The sequence below is a fragment of the Ostrea edulis genome, chromosome 2 (genome assembly GCF_947568905.1).
Source record: "Ostrea edulis chromosome 2, xbOstEdul1.1, whole genome shotgun sequence".
NCBI lineage: Eukaryota > Metazoa > Mollusca > Bivalvia > Ostreida > Ostreidae > Ostrea > Ostrea edulis.
In genome coordinates this window covers 71,342,684-71,356,953 of record NC_079165.1, presented here as the reverse complement: position 1 = coordinate 71,356,953, position 14,270 = coordinate 71,342,684, and the positions used below count along the sequence as shown (strand labels likewise).

At 36.0% G+C, this 14,270-nt stretch overlaps 2 protein-coding genes across 2 annotated transcripts; both read left to right on the top strand.

The window, feature by feature from the left end:
- Window positions 1–1,826: 1,826 nt before the first annotated feature.
- On the top strand, window positions 1,827–5,230 carry LOC125682195 (protein PML-like). The gene has a single exon (XM_048922633.2). The coding sequence runs from the start codon at window positions 3,003–3,005 to the stop codon at window positions 5,019–5,021; it is 2,019 nt and encodes a 672-aa protein (XP_048778590.2). The 5' UTR covers window positions 1,827–3,002; the 3' UTR covers window positions 5,022–5,230.
- A 5,252-nt stretch (window positions 5,231–10,482) lies between these two features.
- Window positions 10,483–14,053, top strand: LOC125681170 (uncharacterized). The gene is made up of 2 exons (XM_048921129.2): window positions 10,483–10,724; window positions 13,402–14,053. The coding sequence occupies exons 1-2, from the start codon at window positions 10,619–10,621 to the stop codon at window positions 13,788–13,790; spliced, it is 495 nt and encodes a 164-aa protein (XP_048777086.2). The 5' UTR covers window positions 10,483–10,618; the 3' UTR covers window positions 13,791–14,053.
- The last annotated feature ends 217 nt before the right edge of the window (window positions 14,054–14,270 follow it).

Sequence of the window (14,270 nt, the reverse complement as noted above, 5' to 3'; positions counted from 1 at the left end):
TCATACAACTTAATTTATGATGAAATGCAACTTTACATGCTACTTATACATTTTCTCACTTAGTTATATCAACATGTAACTTGTTTAGGTTAACACAGCTTGATTGTGTTATCATGAAACTTCATAACTTATTTATGTTGACATGCAACTTGATTATGTTAAACATACACAAGTTACATATTGAAATAATCATATGTTGCACATCAGCTTGGCCGCTTAAATAGGTAAACGCCTGTCGCTATTTTTGTTGGATGTCTAATACATATCTGATCACATTTTTCTTGAATGTCAAAATAATTAAGTTGCATATTGACATATTTATGTTGCATGTCAATGTAAGTATCTTCTATGTCGACGTATCAGTAGAAAAAATATTTCTATGGGGCAGAAGTATATGTAATTATACCATTTGGTGCAATATAAAATATGCTATTATAATAGTTTTGTATGAAACTTCAACAATAGTTATTGAGAGAATTAAAATTAAGTTTAAGATTTTATCAAAATAAAGACTTCAGTTCTATTGAATGTATACATGTAGCACTATTCAGAAATCAATTTTTTGAACGGGAAGACAAAAATGTAATTTTGTTTTCAACATTTAGAGCCTCTGAATAGGTTTTCTAACATGAATATTACTAACAAATGTTTATAAACCATCTTTTTTTTTTTTCTTTTTTTTGTTGTTTTTTTTTTGTTTTTTTTTGTTTTTTTTGTTGTTGTTGTTGTTATTGAAATAGTATATTTATCACAATTTTGCAACAAACATTTTCGACACTAAAATGACGGCTAGTATATATTGCTTTAAAACTAAAACCTTTTTTCCTCTGCAACTGCCATATACTCTGACACAGATGTCCTCATGCCCCCCTGTAATGTCCTGTGCTGATATTCTACATTGTACTATTTCATTGTGCAAGCTTTATATATTAATGGATGAAAGAGTTCATCACAGTGGAACAAAGTAACTACCTACATAATGCCTCCTACATAAAGAATGGAAGAGAGCTTTATATACATCGTGTAATACAAGTGATTTCAAAATACACTAAGTCTAGCATATATTCTTTCTTTGAACAAACAAAAAACAATTTAACGTATGGTATGTTTTAGTGGTAGATGACGAAACTGAGTCAACCATGAGATTGTCTCAGCCGATACAGAAGTTTATCTTATATTATTTTAAAATAATCACTACCAGTGGCGGATTTAGGGGGGGGGGGGGCGCAGCCGGCGCGGGCCCCGTAAAATGTTCTTTTAAGGTAAATCATGGTATCTTGTTTAGATAGATAGATAGATAGATAGATTGATTGATTGATTGATTGATTGATTGATTGATTGATTGATGTTTTCCGCCACAATGTACTAAACGATAAAGAAGCAATAATTTCTTCCACTCCCGGAGAAATAAATGACAACATCTTTTGATTTCTTAAATTACTTTATTGGGAGAACTTTTTTTCTTTCCAAAAACTCTTAAAATTTGCGTCATTTTATTAATTTCACCTAGCTTATAAAAAATTATAGAAAATGGTACAAATGACTGAATAGGAGACATATTTCAAGTCCTATAAAATATGTAAAATCCAGACTCATAAAGTGCCCCCCCCCCCTCTCCCCGTAACCGCAATTCCTGGATCCGCTCTTGACTACACTTTGTTTATCTAACATTCAATGATCTTGCATTTTTAAAATATTTCATGTAGTTTCAAAAATTAGAACAAGTCATGTTTCAAATCAATGACGTCTGACACATGTGTTATTTTTATCGAAGGTGCGATGTGTATTATTTTAATTCATTGACCCATTTCTCAGTTGGTGATTCTCTCATTCATTGCACGTTGGCAATTAATATATGTCCTTGTTAACGGTAAAAACCGTCGTCATAACTTCAGGTAAATAAAACTGTATTACATTATATTTTTGTACATGTTCGCGCTGTATGTGTACCTCTACGTGAATTGCTTCGATATAGATCCCCTTGTCATATGGTATAACATTTGTTTCACCGAGTCAAGCCAATTTTCTCATTTTCCGAGAATATGTACATGTATTTATTTTCTGCTAGGTCGCCTTCGGTATTCCATTGTGGACATAGATTTTATAAAGTGGCCTTATAATGTGTATTAAACGCATGTGACGCCGGAAAGTGCTTTGTATAAGCAATTTATAACTCTGTTTTAAGATAAATTGTCGTTCTTATGTTACATTTCAATAATATCAAGCTATTGAAATATCGTAGTTACATGTAAGTGCATGCCTAAGATACTCAACTAAAAATGTTACTGTTAAAGACAGACTCTACAATGCATCATTCAGAGGCCGCGTTCTGTACAGAATCCAGGTACACAATCTCAGTTGTTACTGTGGAAGTTTCATCTCACTGCACACCAACAGTAAACTGTCACAGGGCTTCTATATTGATGTTGGAAAGTTATACATTACATTGTATTTCAAAAAGTGTAGTTCCTCTAGATTTATATAAGCCTTTGCTTTAAATATACGATACGCTGAATAGCGTCTACATTTATTTCTCTATTAGTTGACATTAAATTGATATTAATATTGCTACAGTTGATCCTCAAACTTTTATCACATACATAGCTCTTATGCTCTATCTTCAGAACAACAGAAATGTACTGACTTTTAAAACCCCTTTTAAAACTCTTTGTACCCATTTAAGATGAATCTAAAAACAATGTCCCACATCAAAGAACACTGATTATGGTTACGTCCAAAGCCCGATTTAAAGGACAGGCCCTCCATCGGTAAGAAATCTGATCGGACGTCTTTACAGCTGCACGGTACTCTGCGATTGATAAAGGACACACGAAAGATTCATTACAGATTAAATCAACTTAATCCAACAAATTTGAACATGAAATTGCGTCTGTTTTTAAAGGCAGTTTATTTCAAAATGGCCGTAGAAGGATAAGGATGGGGTTTATTATTTTGGATTTAGAAGAATATAATTTATGATATAGAGAAACAACTTTTTTAAAATGGCAGGAATATCAGCGACAACATCTCGTCAAGGAACACAGTTATCGGCTAGGACACGGCCTACAACATCCCTTCGTGGTGACGATGAAGTTGGAAATGATCTTGTGATTTGCAAAATCTGTAACAAAGAATTGACGAATCCAAAACATTTTCCATGTCTCCATACCTTCTGCGAAGGATGTCTAAATATTCACGCCAAGGCAACGAGGGAATCCGACTCAAGTGCTCAGATAAGATGCCCAACATGCGCCGTACCGATTCCAGAGTCCGCAGAAGCAGACCCAGAGAAAATCGTGGCCAGACTTCCTGCCAACAACCTTCTTTTGTCACATGTTATGAAGCGGCAATTGAAAACCAAACGATGTAAGCCTTGTCAACGTCGAACGAAAACATCCACCGCCAAATCGTGGTGTTCAGAGTGCGCCGAAGCTCTCTGTGATGATTGTGTCGAGAATCATGCTTCCATTCAATCCTCGAATCGACATCTCGTGATCCCGATCGCTGACGCCGAGAATAACCCGTACACTATGCAAAGAAAAATATTCTGTATAGATCACCCACGAGAAGAGGTGACAAAATTTTGTATGGAACATCAATCAGCATGTTGCGGAAGATGCAAGACAGGTACGCACTCCCAATGTACTTCATTTCTTCCAATAGACAGAGCAATTGAGGTCATGCGGAAGAAACAGGAGCTCACCGTCCTTGTGTCTCAACTAGACACCATGAGTAGCAACGCTGAGAAAATCGTAACTGAAAGGAAAAAAGCTGTTGAAGACCTTACTAGTCACAAAACGGAAGAAGAAAAACAGATCCAAACATTTCGGGAACACGTGAATGAACATTTGGATAATTTGGAAAAGGCACTCAAAGCTGAATTTGAAGAACTCCATGAGAGGGAAACCACTCATATAAGACAGGATATTGAAGTTTTTGAACAAAAACTTCAAAATATTAATTACTACAAAGATCTACTGGACGCGGCCACTAAGAACGTTCCTCCACTTGCTGTCCTTACGGAAGGGGCGAAAATTCGACAGCAATGCCAATTATTAGAGGAGAACATGCAACATCGCGCTGGGAAAATCGTAAGAACTCAATACGATATCAAAGATTCCGACCTCGTTTCGAAAATGCACACACTGGGTGTGGCTGAAGCTAAACACACCGCTCTTCATTCTGATAAGACAATTGATCACTTGCAGTTGTCACCAAGGTTACCAGTTCGTATGTCTGAAAGAAGGCATAATTTCCTGGCTTTAAAGTACCAAAGTAGTTTCATATCGGGCGGATTTGCGCTGAATAGAAACCTAATTTTAGTAGACAACAAAGGGCGAGAGGTCAGAGGATACTCTGAATCAGGAAACAGACTTGATACTCATGTATGCCCTTTGTATGGAAATCCATTTGATGCTACTCTTCTTCCTGATCGAAAGGGTACGAATATCATTGCCGTCACCATCCCAGTGATGAAAACTATTCAGCTACTAGAAGCTGGGACAAAAACTTTGAGCATCATGGAACGTTTCCACTTTAAAACCGTTAACCAATGCTTTGGAATCACCTTCGTTGACGGGAAAATCTTAGTCGCCTGCCTGAAATCCATAGATATTTGGGAACTGGACGCAGACAACCGCTTGGTTTTTGTCAACGCGATGAAAATCGAAGGCAGTAAAGTGAAATACATCTGTGCAGCAGACCATAACCGCGTCTACTACACGGATTCCGACTTCCGCGGTTGCTTGTACTGCATCACCACGGATGGGAGCAACATTTTCCGATATTCACACAAGAACTTGCGCGTTCCAATGGGAATCTCAGTGGACCACCGTGGAAGTGTGTACGTGGCCGGACATTATTCTAACAACATCCACCAGGTGTCGCCAGAAGGCGGACTTATCCAGATCATCTCCCCGGAGGACGAGGGCTTCAAGAAACCCATAGTGATGATTTCTAATGGAGAAAAGATCTTCTTAAGCTACGAGAGTCACACCATTACCTACATGTATCCGTCTTAATACGCCACGGTAGTCACATCACAGAACTCTGAGAACTCTTCACACAGTTCTGAATAGAAAAACATTTTTGTTGTATATGGGTGTGACTTAATTTTGTACATGTGTTTTTAAATCTAACAATTGTCTAATTAATTCATTTTGTATGCTGTTGACCTGTTGCAAGTAAAGTCTGCATTTACTTCCAACAAATAAATTCAAAATTTACAGACGACAGTCTTTGTTATTTCGCAATTGAAAAGTTCCATACCACTGTACATTTATATAGCGCCTTATATAATCAACAGAATTACCCTAAAGAGCTGTACATGTAAAACAAACTAAAACAAAGAACAATAAACACATAAAAAGGACGTGGAATAATACTAAAATGAGGTTAGCATACCGTTAGTAAATAACAGTAGTCAAAACTATAAAGGTTATGTAAGACATGCTCAAAGTTTATTATGAGAGTGGGATTTTTTTTTCTTTTTAGGAAATCAACCTGTAAAAACAAATGATTGCGTTAGTACTGAATTACAAATTAAATGCAAGTTTAAAAAGATATGTTTTAAGGTTATTTTTAAAAACAGCATATGAACTTCGAATCGAAGGTCCGGGGGGGAGGCAGTTCCATAGGGTTGACGAGGACACATCGAAACGTCATCTCCTTATGGGGAATTATTTACCAGGTTAAAGCTAGCAACCAATAAGCCCGTAGAAGCTACAACAGCCAATAAGCCCGTAGGCGTAGAAGCTAGCAGCAACAAAGGAAAAACATCAAAGGACTGAGAGTACTCATAGAAATATATTTAATTTGAAACCTGTTTTGAAGGGAAATTTGAATTACAGCTTTAAATTCATGGTTTGAATTGATAAATGTCAATGGCAACACTCATAAGCAACTTAGCTCACATGAGAGGTTAAACATTAATGAATTGAAATATTTTATCTGTAATTTGCAATAAAAGGATGGAAGCAAATAGAATTGACCACCCTATTCATTTTCTAATTTTTTTAACAATTGATTTTGGCACCTTACATTAAAGTTAATTCACATTGATACTTTGGCTCACCAGAATATTATGATCTTATTCAATAAGTATCAATGAATAAATTCATACGATAGGAAAACCTATATGATGCGGGATGTTTATTATCTCAAGACTGATCCTACTTTCATGTGCCAATCTTTTGAGAAAGTGCTGTAAGGAAAAAGATTAAATAATGAAACAAACACTTCCACTGCAATATCTGGGGAATACTACCTCCATCCAACTAAGGAAGTAGGTCAGTGTTAAAGTTGTGGATTGGCTCACCTGGACTCTGACATTCCGCATGACATACTCAATACAGAAGTTTCATGCCGCTAATATTTGATGGAAGGCAGAACGAACAACGGAACAAGATAGGAGATCCCGAGCCTTATCATTTCTCGCTTTAAGATTGAAGCTATAGGGGTACAACCAGGTGTCTCCTGGGAGTCGGGACAGACTCGAAGTCCATATTTCTATCTGTGGTGTAATGAAGGGACAAAGTGTCCACGGTTGGAGTGGGGGAAACTAAAGGGTACTCGATGTCATCCAGATAAAAGGTCTGTGATATCCGAAAGTGTTGTTCAGTTCGCCTGAAATTTGACATCTTACGTATCTCATAGAGCATGAAAGGGTTTAATGACTGTCTTTAGCTATGACGAGCGGAAGGAACATCTAGGCAAGGTATATGACCCTTTAGACCATCAGTTACCGCTTTCAGTTTGGGGTTGTAGTGGTAGCAGGCGGTTACCCCAGGGGATCAAGACAAATTTGGAGTCCCTATTTCTACTCTGTGGGAGGAGGAAGGGACAAAGTGTGCACTGGTTGGAGTAGAGAATTCTAATGAGTACTCAATACCATCAAGAAAAGAGGTCTGTGATACCCGGGTGTGTTGTTAAGCTCGCCTGAACTTTGAATGTTTTAAAGTCTCATAGATTGATTGATTGATTTTATATTGTTTCACGTCCCTCTCGAGAATATTTCACTCATATAGAGACGTCACCATTGCCGGTGAAGGGCTGCAAAATTTAGGCTTATGCTCGGCGCTTACGGCCTTTGAGCAGGGAGGGATCTTTATCGTGTCACACCTGCTGTGACACGGTGCCTCGGATTTTGCGGTCTCATCCGACGGAACGCCCCATTTAGTCACATTTTACGACAAGCAAGGGGTGCTGAGGACCTATTCTAACCCGGATTCCCACGGGACAAAATCTCATAGAGGTCAGGAGTTTAATGACTGCTTTTAGAGTAGTAATCATTAAAGTCAAGACGGAATGAATATCAGGGCAAGGTACAGGGTCCTTAAGGCTATCATTCTCCGCTTTCAGTTTGAGGCTGTAGTGGTACCACCTGCTGGCTCCAGGAGATCGGGATAGATTTGGAGTCCCTATCTCTACTCTGTGAAGGGAGAAAGGGGCAAAGTATCCTCCAATGGTTGGAATAAAGAATCCTAAGAGGTACTCGATGTCATGCAGAAAAACTTAATGTGTATGTGATAGACGGAAGTGTTGTTTAGCTTGCCTGAGATTTAACATTTTAAGATCAACTACGACTCCAACTATAATCTTTGAAGACAAGATAGAATGAATATCAAGTGAATGTAGAGGACCCCTAGGACTATGATTTACCCTTTCAGTATAGGGCTGTAGTGGTACCACCCGGTAGCTCCAGTGGATAGGGACATATTCTACTCTACAGCTAAACAACACTTCCGGGTGTCATTGAAAATACCCTTTAGGATTCTCTACTCTAACCAGTGGACGGACACTTTGTCCATTATTCCCCTCAGAGAGTAGAAATGGGGCTCAAAACCTGTCTCAACCCCAGGAGCCACCGGGTGGTACCACTACAGACCACATGATCACTTGCTCTGAATTAGTCAACCTGACGATGAAACCGGAGGGGATTATAAGTTTCCTAAGTCTCTCTCTCTCTCTCTCTCTCTCTCTCTCTCTCTCTCTCTAAACTATGGAATATAACCTAAAAATTCATGGATTCTATGTCTATTGTATGTGATTTTTCAATTATACCAACGCCATTTTGCGCATTTATTAAACTCTATAGAAGCATACATTTTCCTTTACATTTTTTTCAATTATTGATTGTCATTTACGTCTATGAGGAGACGAAACTCAACATGTTGAAATAAACCAACATATTTTTTCCTCTGTTCTAAGTACAAAAGAGATTCTGGAAGATTCAATGTTAACACCATGCTTTATTCAAATAACTGACCTATAACACATGTATATATTTATTCATTTCTTTAATGTAACTAATAAATGATTATGTCTATTTATAATATCAATTAGTATTTTTTTTAAATTTATTTAAGGTGAAAACCCCGTCAGTTGAAAGAACTTGTGTTTCGAACCATTTGTATATACACTTATACAATAGAATATATTAAAATCAATCATAGTTGCATATTTTTACTGGATTGAATATTTAATCCAATAAAACTCTATAACTTACAATGAAAAAGGTCAGATTAGTGGATGGTACTTGTATATTTAGTACATATTGATATTTTCGGATCAAAGGAAGAGTGGGTTCAAACCCAGGTGCCTGTTTGCGGAATGCAGAAACCATTGTATTGGAGGCGAAAATATAGAATAGTATAGAGTGTTGAAATGTTGGTTAAAATTTAATAAAACTAGTAATAATTGTATTTCGAGTAATATCTATCAAGAAATCCTAGATGTGTATGTGATACAAATATTATGGGTGTCATTAAGAAAGAAAGAACTGATTAAATTCTTTAGGGTCCGGATACGTACAAGAAATTGTAATGAATATGCAAATGAAAATCAATTTTTATGTGAGGTCAAACAAAGGTTAAATGATATGCTCATATGAGAAACCCGTAGTAGTTTTGAAACTTTTCTCAAGTGTATGTTGTAGAAATATTTAAATGAAAGCTTTATTCATCAACTATATTTAACATAATCAATATCAGATATATGTATAAGTAATCCTATTTCTACATAAATTGTAACTTTCAATTTTCTTAAGGTAGTTCTTTGTTTTAAGTGACAAACGCACATTATTTATGTGCTAGTGCATGTATGTACATTATATCTAAATTAGAAAATATCGTTCATCTTCTCATCACTTAGAGATTAAACAAATTTATAGTATTCCAAGAAAGAAAAGACTTCGTAAATTATGTTCACTGTCACAGGTTGAAGCATACACGTATAGTATCAATGTATTGTAGTTTAAAGTTAGAAAAATGTACTTAACGAAATATTACCTTTAAGGAGGTACTCTACATCGCATAATGGTTGACTTCTTTTAAAACATGGATGAAAATACAAATATCAGTAATATCTGTCCATTCATTTACAAAATATTACCACATATTACTGAGTAGTTCAGTGGGTTCGCGCGTCGACTGCTGAACTGTAGATCGCGGGTTCCAGTCCAGCAGACGTGTTACTTTTTTCCCAGATTGCCTTTAACTAAAACTGCATTATCTTGGCTAAATAAAGTAAATTTGAAAGTTTTCAATTCAAACATATTGTTGTACATATCTTCCACTTTTCATCCATATCAAATTTCTCAAGTGTAGCATACCTCCTTAAAAAAAAACGTTGCTTTCAAAATTGATCAAGTATTGTCGACAATTTGTTTTACAGAATTATGTAAACTAAGAAAATATCTCTATAAATGCTCATGATTAAAAGAAGAAAATTGATTAATTCATCATATGATAAAGGAGATTGTCCGCAGTTATAATTATTGTTATAATGAATAACAATATATATGATTTATTTGGGGGGGGGTGTTTGTCTGAAATAGTTTGATTTATGATTAGAAAAGTTGTCATTTTTTTCGTCTAATGTTGACTATCTTAGTTTGCCTTTAAAATATGTATACATGTAGGTCATGTTAAATACGTTAAATCTATTAATTGCATGATTCCTGGTTTAAAAAACAACAAAACGATGCTCCAGGGCCTGTGCATGCATTATTTTGCTCATTATTATCACCAAAAGGAATTAAATCTAAATCAATTCAACATGAGTACAGAAAGTTAAATTCCGAATCATGATGAGGTTGCTAGCAACTCCGAATCCTTTTGAATTCTAGTGAAATCATTGTGGAGCACATTCTCTCACCAGAGGGTGCGTACACAAGTTTCACTACATGCAACATTCTGTCACCAGAGGGCGCGTTACGCAAGCTTCTCTAACATGCTGTCACCAGAGGGTGCGTTACGCAAACTTCGAGAATGGGTGGAGCAGTCACTTTGGCGTTGATATGATAAAGCCAAGGACTGCATGCTTATTGAATTTTGAAATTAATATTGTTTTTCACAATGACGAAGCTGTTTTAAAGTTAATTACTTGAATAAGATTGATAAAATTTGAAGTCTTCAATTTACATAACCTATTACCAGTCAGTGCCATGGGGGCAGTGTTACAGAAGGACGTGAGAAATTGGCTATAAATTAATTAACTCTGCTTTGTTTAATTAATAAACCTTGAAACTTAGGTCTTTTCCGAGAAAGCGACAGTATATTTACTAAAAGCCGCTGGTCGTATAATGTGTTGTTGAAGCCTTGTAAACGCATCACATAACATGAAGTCGGCGACGTGTAAAATATTTATAGACATGCTGCTTTCAAACATGAATGGCTGTTTAAAATTTGCCGTTTTTCTCGTTGTGGGACTTTCCTTGTCAAATGGTGAGTGTAATTAGGTTTATTTTTTATTGTGATATATTTGAACGTTTTCACCGATGGTTAAAGGATTGATATTTTATTCTATTTTGCGAGAAATGGGTATATACCTCCGCTTCTGCAAACCCAGAGATGCGTCTAGTGTATGAAACCCCGTATTCTTTATCTGCAATACATTCTATCAATATGATGACATAATGAAAACGGATGTTAAAGATTAAAAAAAAAAAAAAAAAAAAAAAAAAAATGCAAATGAGGGCGTGACATTTTCAAATTTGATAACATTTCAGCTCTTTTGAGCTATAAGTTCCTATGAATTTTTATGATTGTCTGTTGTCTGTCCGTCTGTCCGTCCGTAAACTTGACACATTTTCGACTTCAGAACTACAAAGCTAATTTCAATCAAACTTGTCATTAAGCATCCTTAGATAAAGGGGATTCAAACTTGTTCAAATAAAGGGGCACGACCTATCTAATGGGAGATAATCAAGAAACAGTGAAATTATGGTGGCATCTTTTTAAAAAATCTTCTCAAGAACCACTGGACCAGAAAAGACAAAACTTATATGAAAGCTCCCTTACTGTCAGAGAGAAGATTCAAAACTGTTCAAATCATAGCCGGTGTGGTCACAAGAGGGATCAAATTTTTACATGGGGATATATATTCATGAAATACCGGAAATATCTTTAAAAATGTTCTTCTCAAGAACAAATTCCAAAATTGGTCATATCAATATGCAAGCATCCTCAGGTAGTGTAGATTCAAGTTTGTTTAAATCAAAGTCTCAAGGGTAGGGTGGGGCTACAATAGAAGAATAAAGATTTATATGGGAATACATATATAAAAGAAACTTTTAAACTTTCAAGAGAAACAGTGCCATGGTTAGTGATAATAATATGTAAACATCCACATGTAGGAAATATTCTAGTCTGTTAAAATCGAAGCCCCGGGGTAGGATGAGACCGCATTAGGGAGAGGGCTAAGATGGGTTTGTCCTGCTGCCAAGTCTCATTTAGAATTGAATAAAAGTTTGCTTCAATAAGGCCTCAATAGGGGATCAAAGTTTTACATGGTAATACACATGGAAAATCTTTAAAAGTTCTCTTCCGAAGGCTAATAAGGCCAGTCATATTAAACATATTAATATGCAAACATCCCCAGGCGGTACATATTCCAGTTTATTCAAATCATGGCCCTGGAGGGTAGGGTGGGAACACAATGGGATATCAAATTTTACATGGCAATATATGAGGAATTTAAAAACAATCTTCTTCTCAAGACCAACAGGTCAGGTCCACCAACAGGTCAGGTCCAATTATTATAGGTTATAGACTTTGTATGGGAAAATATGACGACCGAGTTTTTTGGCGCGTAGACGGACCGAGCTTGCGAGGTCCGTTCGCGACAAAAAACGAGGTCGTCATATTTCCCATACAAAGTCTATAACCTTTTTATTATATACTTTCAATTTCATTTAGAAACTAACAATAATTTTATTTTTAACAATAACTTTATCGGTTTAACTGAGTAAAAGATGAAAAACACGAAAAATTTGAAAATTAACGGCGTAGAAATTTGATTGTGACGTAATGTTTGCGGGCCGGAATGTTTCCGGGCATATATCGTGTGATATATGCCCACAAACTTTTAAAGAAAAAAGAAGAGATGATATTGAAAGTATATAATAAGTCATATTTATTTGCAAGCATCCTCAAATACTAAAAATTAGGGATTGGACCTCAATAGGGGATCAGGTTTTATCATTGAAATATATATAATCTTATTAAAAACCACTGATAATGATTAGTCATTATATCAATTTGAAAGCATTCCAATGTAGTGTAGATTCTTATTTGACTTTATATAGTGATGAGAATATGTAAGAAATTCATTATCAATCGTTTTTAATATTAGCAGGGCCACGTTAAATCAGATCATTATGCAATGTAACTAAGTTGTAAATCTTTTTTTTTTTCATGGACCATGGACCCAGAACAGCAAAGCATTGTTAGTCATTCTGATATTGAAGCATCCCCCATGTTGTGTGGATTTAAGTTAAATCATCATCCCATGGGGCTAGGTTAGAATCATAATAAGGGGTAAACAATATTCTAATGAAGAACAGCGAGGCCAAGCTGACTCAGGTGAGCGTTGTGGCACATGGGCCTCATCAGGTGAGCGTTGTGGCACATGGGCCTCTTGCTATTTGTTTAGAGTTAGAGTTGGCCGTCTTTCAGGCGTATCTTACTTGCATTAAAATGACCTAACATGGTGTGTTGGAGAACAGTAACAGCAGCATAATATATGGTATTTTATCCCTATGGCATAGGAATAACTATGTCACAAGGATTGCATCCATTAAAATCTCTTTCACTTACAGTTCGGTTTAAAAATTTAAGCCATAAACGGACGGGCGGCCAGACCGATAGAAACCTCTTCGATTCTGGAGGTGTACAATAAAAAAAGATGTCAAAATTAAAGACTTCTCAATGAAACTTTTTTGATATATGTAAATTGTATCCTGGCTTATATCAGTCTTACAGTATGTAACCTACCTCGATCATGAATTTTGATAGCTATGATGAATTGGTGTGGGGGCGGAGTTGAAATTAGTTTTTCACTTTTCGGGAAATATCATGATATAGTTATCGTACATGCTCTAATTTAAATTTTTATATGTAGGTCGTCATGTGCACAATGTCAAACCTTCCTCCCCGATGCGTGTGGAAACAAGTTTTAAAAATGAAACACTGTCCTTGAAGACTGCAATTCTGTTTCATTACATCAACTATTTTGGATTCTGCATACCTGAGAAAATACCCACAATGGAGGTCAAAAAATGTTTCAGTTCCATCAACACTGCATGTGCTCTTGTAGGAGAGAGAACCCGAAACAAAAAGAAAGCACGCAAGAACAATCTGACAAAACTGTGCTTCCTGGCACATAAATCGAAGGATGTCTCCAGGTGGTTCACAATCGCAGGTCATATTGCACAAGCATTATGTGCTGCTTGCTCCGAGCTGGCGACTGAAGAGGAAAAAACAGTTTGTGAAAAGAAATTGTGCAAGTGATTAGTGAAGAAAAAACATGTGTCTATGCGTTTGGATTTGTGTACATATTTTGAAAGTTTGAATTTTTTATTTAAACAACAAAATATTGCGTGTATTTGAGGATAGAAAAGATGGAGGTCCCAGACCTCTCAGTTGTTTCTTACTTTATGTAAAATTCTGAGAGTGATACCTTTATCTTACAAGCATTAGAAATTGTTACAAATTTTAATTTAACTGTTAAAAAACTAGGTGCACGTATAAACCATTTGTAAAACTGTAATAAACTAGTGATTGTTTTTATAAAAAACAAATGTCTCCCCAGCTCCTAAAAATGGAAGTGCTCCAAATGAAACCTCCCCCGTAATGTACTGCATGGTATGGAGGAGAAACATAAGCAAAAACATAGACATTATGAACTCCGATAAGTTACATAGGAGAAGTGTTCACAAGCTATTTTACACCCTCCACCACTCAGATCCATTTTAACTTTAAGGATAACAA